Source organism: Lytechinus variegatus, chromosome 18 (genome assembly GCF_018143015.1).
Source record: "Lytechinus variegatus isolate NC3 chromosome 18, Lvar_3.0, whole genome shotgun sequence".
Taxonomy (NCBI): Eukaryota; Metazoa; Echinodermata; class Echinoidea; order Temnopleuroida; family Toxopneustidae; genus Lytechinus; species Lytechinus variegatus.
The window spans coordinates 21633596-21646536 of record NC_054757.1 but is presented as its reverse complement, the minus strand read 5'-3'; the positions used below and the strand labels follow the sequence as shown (position 1 = coordinate 21646536).

The window sequence follows — 12941 nt, the reverse complement described above, 5'->3', positions numbered from 1 at the left end:
AAATCTATCTCTGAGAACGGGTTTCCTTTTAGTAGAATGCACTATATATTGTGCAAGGGGTTTTAACCAAAATTTAATTATACTTCGTCCCCGAAAAAAACTTGACAAGCAAAAAATAATAATAATAATGTCGTCACTTTCAAGGGGGGGGGGGTACACACGACCTGCTATTACTTAAAATAAAACGTTTTACCCTAGACAACTATTACTAAAGAGAGATCCAAATACAAACAAATGAAATAAATGATAAGAGAAATCAAGGTACACTGACAAAACATTGCAAAAACACTAGGGCAACTGGCTGTACATAAACACAATTAGAAAATAATGATAATAATAAAAACAGTTCTTGTATATTGCATATCACATTATTATTATAACGTCTCTATACTCCTCGAAATCACTGGATGATATAAAAAAATTGTCACTACGAAGCCAAACAATATTTGGTTCATCTTCATCTTTTCCACTGGAGATGGCAGCCCCCAAACAGCAACAAACTGAAGCCGATTTATTCAGATGGAAAAATGTATACACAACCGCAGACTTGTTTTGACACTGTTAATAGTAAGAACAAATAATATTGTGACCGTTATAATCATGACCCATTGCGTTAATCAGTAACCAGGGAAGGTATTAACTTCGGATTGGGAACTTTAAAGAGTAGTATTACTTCATTTCCTTGTGACAGTTATCATGGGGGTCCCGATTTATCATTGTTGATGTAGGTTTCTTTCTTTCCATTTTATCACGCAAGATTCTACGAAAGGATTTGGTATTTAGCCCGGAGAGGGAACTCGCATTTGGTTCAAGGTGGGGGGGGGGGGGGTCGCTAGAGCAGCTTGAGCAATGGACATCACTGGGTGTTGTGATGGTAGGGGGGCTGCAGCAGCACTATCACCGCATAAAGTAGCGACCAATGGCCTCCTTACGCCAAAATTTGTTGTTCCACGAAAAGAAAATCGGGCACTTTACATTTTCGGGGGTGGAAAGCATGTGTGTGTGTGTGGGGGGGGGGGGGTGCTCGTCAGAAAATTCTGGACAATTATTCGTTTCTTCCTTGGTGATAATTTTTTTCTTCGTCTGAAAGCTCTGTGGAGAAATAGTATTCTTGTTTCGAAAACAGCAAAAAAAAAAATGAAATAGAAAATCCTCCTAAGCTGGGGTCTAGTCCAGTAAAAGACGGATTCACATTCATGCCATTTGCATTAACACAAAATATGTTTTCAAGAATGTTACGAACATCGTTTATAGACCACCAAAATGCTAGCTAAAATTTCCACAGATTTAGTTTAGTTTCGTTTCGTTTACTTTCCATAAACATTTGATAGCCGAGAATCCCCTCACATGATTAAGATGTGGAAACTTAAATAACTAAAACAGAATAATCTTTGGTGCAATTCTAAACATGAATCGGTTTAGGTAAAAAAAAGCACAATAATTAGGTAGGCCCAATACATGGTATCTTCACAATTCAATGTAAGCCTATATTTTTGAAGGTGAAAGGGGTTTTCGCGATATGTTTGGTCCATCGAAAGAGGGGGGGGGGGAACCTTCTCACATAGGCTACTGTATCGGGGGGGGGGGGGCGAAGGGAGGCAGGACCAGTCCCATGATATTGCCATAGCAGGGAATCTGATAATCTAATTCATATCAATTCAATTTCTTTAATTAAATTCTCTTGTCCGAGGGACGGAAAGAACCAAAAAAGAGATAATGATAAAGATTTAAAATTCAATTTGAAAAGTAACGTGGCGAAAATGTGCGACTGCACATGTACATCCACGTCACATGTTTAATTTTTCGTATAGAGGACTTAGAAACAACAACAAAAAACTTTTATTAATCACGCCATTTTGTTATCTATTTGCATACACTATCATATCTTATTTTACTGTCGCTATATAGGCCAACAATCATTATCATGATTACATCCACACGAACTGTTTGATACTGAGAACAAAAGTTGGTTGACCTTACGTCTAACCCCGAACTTTCATAATCAGGTTTAAAGAGGTTCGTCGTGGGTTAATTATCAATTCAGGGTTTGTGCTCTAAGATGAGCTTCTTTCTCCACCAGTCAACCGGTATAATACTGACGTCACTATAGCTTCAAAAGATTGAAGTGAATTCCGAAAAAAACCTGGTGTAAAATATGACATATTTCATACATGACGCGGGGAAAGTAGACGCTAAAAAATATCGATAATAGCTGGAATTTTATATCGCCATCGTCATCGTCGTCGTCATCAACACCAGCAGAGGCAGTAACCAGGGGCAGACGACAGTCCTTCCCTTTTATTCTATCTCCTTCTGTCTCCTTCTATCGATAGCTGGGATCGATATCATCAGTGAAGGAATCCATTGTTCAGTTTTAATTTGATTCAAAGTATATCGGAACATTATGGGAGGGGAGGATTCAAAAAATTATTCCAGTTTTACTCAAGGATTGAGGAATCGGCTGGCTGTAGCCGTCGGGAGTTTTATGACTGCGATTCTTGCCACCGGTATCAGAGGTAAATACAGAATTAAAGAACTACATGTACTATAAAAAAAAAATAGCAGGGGAAAATATTCAATTTCACTTCAAGTACTTTATAATGCTAAATTGTCTAGCAATATTTTTCTGAAAAATTTCCTTGTAATGTTTTATTTCTTCAATACTGCTGTTGCCTTTGTGTGAATTCATTATTTTCCATATTTTATACTCATTTCATGATTTTCTCTTTATGAAAACCATGGTCATTATTTTCGATCACTGTTTTTTTCTGTATAAGCCATGTTTATCTGTTTATAGGCATTTATAGAGCAGACCGATTTTCAAGAAAACGTGAATGAATAAATAAATAATAATAAAAGTCTCGTCGTTTTGAAAAATCGCGAAATCCAAAATTTGATGAAAGGTCAATATATATTCAATAAAGGCCAACGCGTAAAAGTGAAATAAAATTAAATTACAAGTTTGGATTTGTCCAAAGTTAGGATACATTTGGGTTGATTTCCAGTCTAAGTAATTTACGTAGCATTCTCATCAAATTCTACAATACTCCAAACTAAGAAAGGAATATTCAAAATCAATCGTGAAGCTCAAGAAAACACGCATTGTGTCGGAAATGAACACTTGGTATAATTATTTTTTCGTAAATCAAAACATGAATTCAATCGACCCTCTCAAAGTTAGCAGTTCAATTCGTTTATTTCAACATTTCATTCAGGGAAGGGGCATGTTCAGGGGCCGTATCAATATTTCTTTAAAAAAGATGGGGATTGAAATCTCTGGAAAGAACTGATTAGGCCGGTTTTTAAAAATCAATCAATAAATAAGGTCAAATAAAAATATTTTTTTTTGGCAAGGGAGCAAGCACAAAAATGGGAACAAAAAAAAGTTATATACTTTAAAAAAATGGGACACTATGTGACATATGAATTGGGCTTGACAGATCTGGGGGTCGTTTCATAAAGCTGTTCGTAAGTTAAGAGTGACTTTTAGAGCGACTGGTGAACATTTCTTATGCACATAACCATCGCCAATGAATATACCATTTACCACAAGAAAGGATCACCAGTCTTTCTTAAAGTCGCTATAACTTACGAACAGCTTAATGAAACACCCACCTGAGGTCCGTTCCAGAAAGAGGTGCGTTTAAACGCAAGTCAAAAATCAATCGCAAGTCCCAAATGCGCGCTGTTGATTGGTTGAAAATCAAGTTGCGCATGATTTTTAGAGTTGCAATTGATTGCAACTCTTTCTGCAACGGGCCCCAGATATCGTCTAGCTCAGAGATTATTCTCCAGTGATTATTTCGATTTTATCTAATTCACTTTCAAGTTTTATTTCAATATATTAAAATGAAATATCCTATGAGTCTAATATGGATACGATCATGACGATGTAAAACTTAACTTTATTCAAATTGACTCAACCCGGATCAATTGTTTTTTTTACCCAATGACTTGGAAAAAAGGTATCAGAAAAACCACTAAGTAGAGGCTTACCTCCAGATGACTGCCGACATCGATTCCTCTCCGAAGGACCTTGCATTGATTAATACCTGAACAGAGAAGTTCAATTAATAATGCACAAATACCTGTTTTGCGGGGTTTTGGGCAGTTTTATAGATGTAATTAATGAAATCCATTTCGTATGAAAAGATATGGCATTATAACGATTATGTAATGGCGCTCGATACCGTTGTTTCTAAAAAAAAATACACATAATTTGTTTACAATGGTTGAAAGAAAAACAAATGAGGCATCAATAATTGGTTTAAAGAAGAAAAACATAAAGGGAGTAATATGATTATTTTCGGGATACAGGCTATGATTTCGATTGAAAAATACATTTATATCCAAGGGTTAGTATAGTCTTTTATATATGGTCATAACGACGTCCTTTTTTTTAGGTAACCAATTATTGGATATAATTGTTGTTAAACCTTCTTCTAAGATTGCTACTCATTGCGAACTTTCATTGAGTTCAATGATCTTTTCATTAAGAGTTCGATGAACCTAAGTAAAATGCAAGAAACAACCTTTCTTACGACTCTGTAAATAGACTCATGGATACTTTACAAAACGTCCTCTTATTTGCGCAGAGCAAACAATAAACATGATAACGGTACCAGATGAACTTTTCGCATGACACCGCAGGCACACAAACGAACATGAATTCATTCAAACCGATACTCTTAATCTATATTACGCGATCGTTTAAGTTTGGGTTACACCCACTAGCGTACCTAAGGGGGGGGGGCAGGGGGGCAGACTGCCCCATCCCCCTGACGAATCACAACTGATCCAGGGGACGTGCCCTTTTGAGAAGCAAAATTAATATTTTGTAAAAATGCATTGCAAACAAACGTGTGCCCCCTCTTGAACTTGAAGACCTTTTTTGTCATTTTTTTTCCTGGTAAGAAATCCTTTATTTGTGGTTGAAGACCTTTTTTCGCGGACGAAATATCCTACAAAAAATTGTCCCCCTTTTGGAAAATCCTGGGTACGCCGCTGGTTACATTGGAACTAAATCAGCTGCGAATCCATCCGACTACACATATTCGGGTGGTTTCGGGAGTATTCTGTATGCGAGAAAATTCGGGAGGGATTCGGGAACATTCCGAATCCACCGAAACCATCCGAATCAGGGCGTATTCGGGCAGAATCGGTCCGAATTTATTCGGGAGAATAGGTTGGCCTCAAACTTAAAGAGTTCGCATCTAACTATTATTGAGAGTTCGTTTGGCTTGTTTTCTACCCTCATTTGCATCATCATGTTTTCAGCATAATTTTGACACTTTTGGCATCTACCATTACATTTTGCTTTTTTTTTTTGGGGGGGGAGGGGTACAAATTCATGACTCTAGCGTAACGTTTAAAGTTTATGCGTTTGTTCTGTTAGGAATCAGAGATGCTGTGGATCGCGAACTTTTATTTTCATAAATTCCATAAATTACTGTTTATATGAGGCTACCGGGTATTTATATATATATATATATATATATATATATACAAGGAAGAGGGCCCTTCGCAGAACGTGTATTGCAGCGCATCATGTTCTATGTACAGACGTAAATGACTCAAGCATTGATGCAAGACGTAGCTTCAAGTATCTCTTTAATTGGGCTAGCTTTCGGCCAGAATTAGGGCCTTCATCAGGCCTATAATGCATTGAAACAAAGTGGAACAAAACCATACAAATAAAATCGTAATACCAACAAAGTACAAAAATAATGGGTAATCAAGGGTACAGAACAGAACGATTACACTAGGATAACTAAATAGCAAAAATAACAACAGAGGGGGTTGAGTACAGAACAGAAGGATTACAATAAGATAACAAAAAAATAACAACAGAGGGGGTAATGGCTTAAACGAGACGGTGGAATACAATAGAAATGATTGGGAAACTTAAGTGTGTGGAGGACAAGGTATTTACCGGCATTGAGATTAACTGTGGATTCTGTTCACGAATTGTCATTTTACTTGAAACATTATCCTCCTTTTCACAGTATTACCTACACAAGATCTACTACTACCTCAGATGAACAGAATCCACAGTTAATCTCACCTTGTCCTCCCAATCATTTCTATTGTATTCCACCGTCTCGTTTAAGCCATTACCCCCTCTGTTGTTATTTTTGCTATTCAGTTATCCTAGTGTAATCGTTCTGTTCTGTACCCTTGATTACCCATTATTTTTGTACTTTGTTGGTATTACGATTTTATTTGTATGGTTTTGTTCCACTTTGTTTCAATGCATTATAGGCCTGATGAAGGCCCTAATTCTGGCCGAAAGCTAGCCCAATTAAAGAGATACTTGAAGCTACGCCTTGCATCAATGCTTGAGTCATTTACGTCTATATATATATATATATATATATATATATATATATATATTATATATATATATATATATATATATATGCAAACACACACCCACACATACGAAAATCAAATATATTATTCGTCAACGATAGAAATAATAATCCACAAAATAATTGAAGAAAACCGAATAAATTTCAACTTTTACTGGTTTCATGTAATCTTTAGAAAGTCTTTCTGAAGATAAATGAAACTAGTGAAGGTGAAAATTGATTCGGCTATATTCTTCAATTATTTTGTGGATTATATGCATATATGGCCTACGGGTATTACAGCTTGCAAGTAACAAAACAAAAGTTAATAATAATAACATGAATAATATGTTGTTGTTGTCTTTTAAGTATAATGGCGACCAGTCATATTTGACTATTACCCCCAACTAGTTACTTTTTCTTCTTTCTTTTCGATTCTTTTTTCCCTTCCCCCTTTCTTTCCTTTTCTTTACCTCAATCTTTACTCTCCCATTTTTGAAGTATAATTTCGGTGATTTCTTCTTATCATGCTTATTATTATATTATCCTAAGAAAGATACTTGTATCATACTGTTTTGTATCTTTATATAGCGCTTGAAATATCGGAAAGACGTCTCTTATAGGCGCTTTACAGATATTATCAAAAGTTACCTTCTAATCTTGGGTTTGTATTTTTGCTCCTCCATACAGGTGACTGGTTGCTTTTTTACATTCAGATTCAGAAGTTGTGGTATGGGGAATCCCTTATCCCAGGGGCGACTTTACCGGGTCTCGACCGGGGAAGAGAGAATGGAAGCACCGTAGAGACCGAGAATCTTCTGGAGCGATATCATATGCAGGTCTGGCAAAAAGAAAAGATAAAAATACAAATTATTATGTACAGTATACAATCTTTAAAGTTCCTGGTTAGGGGAGCGTTTCATGAAAGTCTGTTTTACTCGACAGCTAATATAAATGCTTCTCAACCAATCAAACTCAAAGAAAATTGTCCGATCGATAACGTGTCAGACAACCTCATAATTTGACAATTTTTAAATCAACATTTTAATAATAATAATAATTATAATACGAACGTTGCTTGGATAGCGTATATCGATACCCATGGGCGTCTACATGTTTCCTCACACTTCCTCATTACAAAAAAAAGTATTCTACAGGGGCCGCGGAACGATTTTCAAAGTGGGGGGGGGGGGGGAGCTGACCATGCAAGAAATCACAATCATATGTTCATTTTTACGTTTTTGTACACGGATTTGGAAGGGGGGGGGGTGGGGTGGTGAAGCCCCCCCACCCCCGCTTCCGCGACCTATGTTGTATTGTATTTATCTAATCACGGTAAAACGTACATTTATACAGACTGCTTTTCAGCAAGTCCGAGAACATTAAAAAAACAGGCAAAATGACTAGGAAAATATTTAAAAGTTTTTAAAGTAACACATAAAATCAAACATAATGAAACACAATGATAAGTAAAACTACATAAAACCACAGTGCGAAGAGAAATTATAGAAATTCTCTACCTCGCGGCAGATGAGTTAGAAATCGATGGAGTTAACTGATCTGATTAAAGAGAACTGAACCGGGTATTACTTGGTAAAGAATTATTGAATACCTGCATAGAGACCGCCGTCCCTTATATTTTTTTTTTTATTTTTCAAGACTAATCCAACATTGGTTATTACGAAGAGAATTTTTGTTACTTATTTTGGAACACAAGAAAGATGAAAGATGCCCATGTAGTAATTTAAAAATTAAGAAAACTGTATGTTTTTTCTTCATCGCAATGCTAACTTTTCAATGTTCAGAGTAGAACACAACAGGTTGGTACTATACTGAAGAAACATCGAATTTGGGTGGTCCTTTTCAGGACCAACGATTGTTCAAGAAAGATACATGTACCTTGAAACCTACTCCACTATTCATCTTCGCCATTGAAACCTGAGAAGTTATATAAGCAACTCTTTAGACCATACGCATTGCTCGATTTTGACCCCCCCACAATCATTTAAGTAAAACTTTCCCCGCATTAAACCGTACTACCGGTATAGAGCAGTTCTGTAGCGGTCACTCCGGGGGGGGGGGCACGCCCCCCTAATTGGCTGGTAGTGGGGTAGAATATATTATTTTATTTCATGTTATATTATGATATATATTATACATATATATATATATATATATATATATATTATATATATATATATATATATATATATATATATATATATATATATATATATATATATATATATATATTACTATATTACGTAAGAAATATTTTTTTCATAATTTTATAAAAATATAATTTGCTTAACGAACCCTTTTCGTTTTCGGAATAACGAACATCAAGGAATATAGGCAGTTTTACTCTTTCGGAATTACGGACTGTAACCGTTTTCACACCCCAGTAATATTAAATACTACTTATTGTCATACAGGGTGTTGGATTCTACATCCTCCAGTCTCTGCTTGGAGGGTTTGTGATTCTCTATGGTGTCGGAGGGTGGCTCAAGTGGTATTTCTACATCCAACGCAGAGACCGGGCAGCCGAGTGGAAGTGCCAACCGGACCGCTTTCTGACGCCGGAAGACGACCGACTCGAGTTCAGACTTGGATCGATGAACATGGCTATAGGATCGGTGCTTTCTGGTTAGTTGTTTGCTTTAATTTGTTTCCGAGAGCAGCCACCACTCAACATCACTTGCGTACAGATTGGAGTGGGCCATACCCCCTCCCCCCAAAAAAAAATCATGAAGAAAACAAATAATAATAGGCATTTATATAGCGCCATCTATCTAGAAATATTCTATTCCGAGGCGCAGAAAACAGAAAATTGAAATATTATGTTATGAATATTATGTCAAAATCTGTCCAACTATTAGATTTTTGTATGACATCATCTCATATATTCCCAGTATCAAGGATCAATTTCACTTCGAGTTTATAACACGCACCGGGCTGTGCTTTTGGAAATTGTCACAACACAATTATTAATCACTTCGTTTTCCTTCTGTCTCTTGAATTTCAAAGGCATCCTCGTAACGTACATTAACAACGGAGGGGAAACCAAACTATACTACAACATATCGGACTATGGCTGGATGTACTTCCTCCTCTCAATACCAGTGAATTACGTTTACAACGAAGCCGCCGCCTATTACTCCCACAAGGCTATGCACTATCCCCCGTGGTATAAGCGGTACCATAAACTCCACCACCGGTTCAAGTGCCCCACCCCTTTTGGGGCGGTGGCCATGCACCCCTACGAGTTCCTAACGCTCCAGTTTCTCATCGAGCTCCCGCTCTTCTTTGTACCAATGCATGCAGGTAAGGGCGTGGCATTGAACATTCAATTTTGTAAGAAATTTATGTCCGTAGATTCTGTTCTGTCATTTTTCGTAAAATAGCCTTAACAACGGAGTAAAATGGCATGAATGACTAAAAAAAAAATTATAATAGAACCGAAATAGACAATGGATGCTAAATGGCGAGCTGTGATTGGCTGTCAAGTAAACAAGTTAGACTTAATACCAGCCGTAAATTGAAGCGAAGCAACTAAAATAACGCAAGGGTTCTTACGAACCCCTTCTGTCGGCACAGAATCGGGTCTGTTAGCTATACGCTGCCTCGAGCATTATTTTCATATATCTTTTCTCTCTTTTAATAATTTTTCTCTTTGTCTCTACCTACAAACTCATGCTTCAAATTTTCATCCACTTCCCTTTTTCTGCATGATTTAATTATTGCCTGGTGTAGTGGATCCGACGTAAAGTTTGCATATTAATAAAGACAGCAACAAGATCACCCAAGAATAAACTAAATAATATCATTTTGAGGGTTGACAGGCAGATTGACGTAAAACACTACTTGGTCATTTAGAGATTTTGGTGCCAAAAATAAACAGCAAAACTCAAAGTAAGGAAACCACAGCGCATGAACTCCTTTCAACTTCCTACTGACTCCAACATGTCCAAAGAATACTCTACCACATCTCAATAGATTTACATTGTTGATCTACCTTCATTGCAAATAAGGTATATTAGAAGAAAACACAATAAATGAATAAAGTTATCAGCTGGCTCTCACTCCTTGCCCCGCCCTAAAAGAAAATGACATTTCAACCTCCCTTTTAATCTCTTTATACTTATAGGTGTTTTTATATTTTGGTTGATCTACGGCTACTACTACAGTATCTTAGACCACTCAGGAATTCATTTAGATCCACTCTGGCCTTGGCAACCTGCCGTTATCTTCCATGATAACCATCATAAGTAAGTACACACTGGGTGAATTCAAGTTCAGTGTTGACCTTGTAGTGTTGGTGTTGTCATTTTTTACACGATTATAACACCGAACATAAAATGAAGATGGCCTTGAAAAGTCGCTCACTCGTTGTTGAGGTGTTAATAATGTGATCCGGATCAGTTTTACAAACTCAGAAAAGGTTTTAGAGCAAGGGGAAGCAATCTAAATTGTGCTCCCAACACCGACACCAACGCCAACACCAGACTTAAAATCACCCACTGTAAAATGATAGAGTGTTATTAATGACTCCGGTTTGGTGTTCAGGAAGGTGGACTATACCCCGATCAGGTGTTAAAATTACACTGTAATGTTAAAATAACACCACTAGGGTGATGAACTTACGACACATTAATTCATCATAAGTGTAAAATGTTAGAAGTGGTCCATTTGTGTAGTTTCAACTTAATAGTTTTTTGTATTCATTTTTCTAAACCTTTTAAAAAAAAATGTAATTTACACAATCATTGGAACTTTGGAAGAGCTAATCATGATAGAAATTTATATCCCACTCACAATGAGTGAGAACAGAAATGAATGACTAAATAGAATAATTAATTAAATGAATGGATAAATAGAAATGAATAAAGAAATATATGATTTAAATGAATAAATAAACAAGAGATTAAATAAGTATATAAATGGGTAAACGAATAAAAGCAGATACGAAGCAACAGCGCCATCTTGAGTCCCCAACTACTCATACCTGGGCGTTGTGGCGTGCGCCTGTAATCCAAGCTGTGGGGAAGTTACAAATTGATTGCAGAGGTTCGAGCCCTGGGGAGCGTTTCATGAAAGGACTTGTCGGACGTTTTGTCCGACAAGTTCCCTTTTATCCGACAGTTACCATAGAAACAGTGATTCTCAGCCAATCAAAACGAAGGAAACATGTCAGATCTGACAACTTGTCGGACAAAAATGTTGATGAAACGCTCCCCTGGTCACGTCTTTCGGATGGTGACGTTAAAGGTCGGTCCCAGACGTAAATAATCATATATGATTGATACACGTCTGACAAAACTAAAATACACACACACACGCCAGTTTCCTGACCCATAATGCTAGTGCAGTATAGTTAATATACCTACTTGAATGATAACATGCTAATTAACTACTCAATACATTTATGCTGCAATTATTATGTTACCAAGTAGCAACATAATTACTTTTCCTCTCAAATCATTTCAGATTCTCTATACAAATACAATTATAGGTCAATTTATTCTCTGTAGTTATAGTAGATATCTGAAAACGTATATTTTAAGAATATGTATTTATAACCATGATAACACACAGATATTGAGAGACCACACACATTTCACTACAGACATCTAGATAAAAACATACTGTATGCTGATAGCTTCGTAATAATCATTATTCTTGATCATTGTTCATCATTTTCACTACAAATATTCAATTACTTATTCAACAGGTTTTTCCATTGCAACTTCGGATTCAACACCGAGTTATTCGACAAACTTCATGGCACTCTGATGAGAAACGACCGACACTACTCAGAAACTATCTTCGGTGGACAGGGAGCTCCTAAAACATCGACGCCCTCAAATAAAAAGGGCAAATGAAGAACAGATACGAACGTAGATGTAATTAACCCAGAAGACTGGCCCAATTTGCCAACGACTGACATTGCCACAGACCATTTAAAGTGTGACGTCATGTATTCAAACTAAAAGAAAAAAAATATATAAATATGGAAAATGATTCAGTTCGCGCCTTTCTCGGGGTGGCGTTTAAAGATCGATCTCAGACGTAAATAATCTTAATTTGATTGATGACAATCTGGGAATAATCACTCACAGGCATCGTTTCGACTGACAGTGCATGGCCCAAATTTATTGGAATTCCAAGTCCTAATCATTCAAAAGGAGAGATGGTAGTCTTGGAAGTAACAAAAAAATGAGTCATTGAGCCATATAGGAAATAATTTTCCAAAATATCAACAATATTTTATAAGTTGTAATAAAATATATTTGTTTGAATTGTGTTATATTCCTATGGAATATTATTTTAATGCAAGATACATCATATCGGTCGTTGATAGATTCTAACATTTAGTGTGTAAGAATCTGATTTTTTTTGTTGTAAATTTCTAAGTGATGCACTTAATGATGTATATTGTGTATGTATACATGTACATATACGATCTGCTCATATTGAAATATATGCCACGGATCGAACGTCATTTATACTAAATTATTGTTTATCCAGTGCACGGCACTAGCGAATTATGGTGTGTGTGTGTGTGTGTGTACGTATTGTTTGTATTTTTAA

General features: G+C 36.4%; 1 protein-coding gene and 1 long non-coding RNA gene across 2 annotated transcripts in view; one reads left to right on the top strand and one right to left on the bottom strand.

The window, feature by feature from the left end:
• The window catches only part of LOC121431552, an 18083-nt gene extending 10999 nt beyond the window's left edge, over positions 1–7084 (bottom strand). The window contains exons 1-2 of the long non-coding RNA XR_005972136.1: positions 7002–7084; positions 3997–4052 (exon numbers count right to left, since the gene is read on the bottom strand). This is a non-coding gene — a long non-coding RNA (uncharacterized LOC121431552). The remainder of the gene's footprint in view (positions 1–3996; positions 4053–7001) is intronic.
• On the top strand, positions 2328–12941 carry LOC121431550 (delta(7)-sterol-C5(6)-desaturase-like). The gene is made up of 6 exons (XM_041629069.1): positions 2328–2516; positions 7041–7189; positions 8786–8996; positions 9378–9674; positions 10498–10618; positions 12082–12941. Exons 1-6 carry the CDS (start codon positions 2405–2407, stop codon positions 12230–12232), a joined length of 1041 nt encoding a protein of 346 aa, XP_041485003.1. The 5' UTR covers positions 2328–2404; the 3' UTR covers positions 12233–12941.

Coding starts and splice junctions, on each gene's coding strand:
- LOC121431550 (XM_041629069.1), top strand. CDS start 2,405: ATGGGAGGGGAGGATTCAAAAAATTATTCCAGTTTTACTCAAGGATTG. Junction 7,190..8,785: donor TGGAGCGATATCATATGCAG/GTCTGGCAAAAA, acceptor ATTGTCATACAG/GGTGTTGGATTCTACATCCT. Junction 9,675..10,497: donor CTTTGTACCAATGCATGCAG/GTAAGGGCGTGG, acceptor TTATACTTATAG/GTGTTTTTATATTTTGGTTG.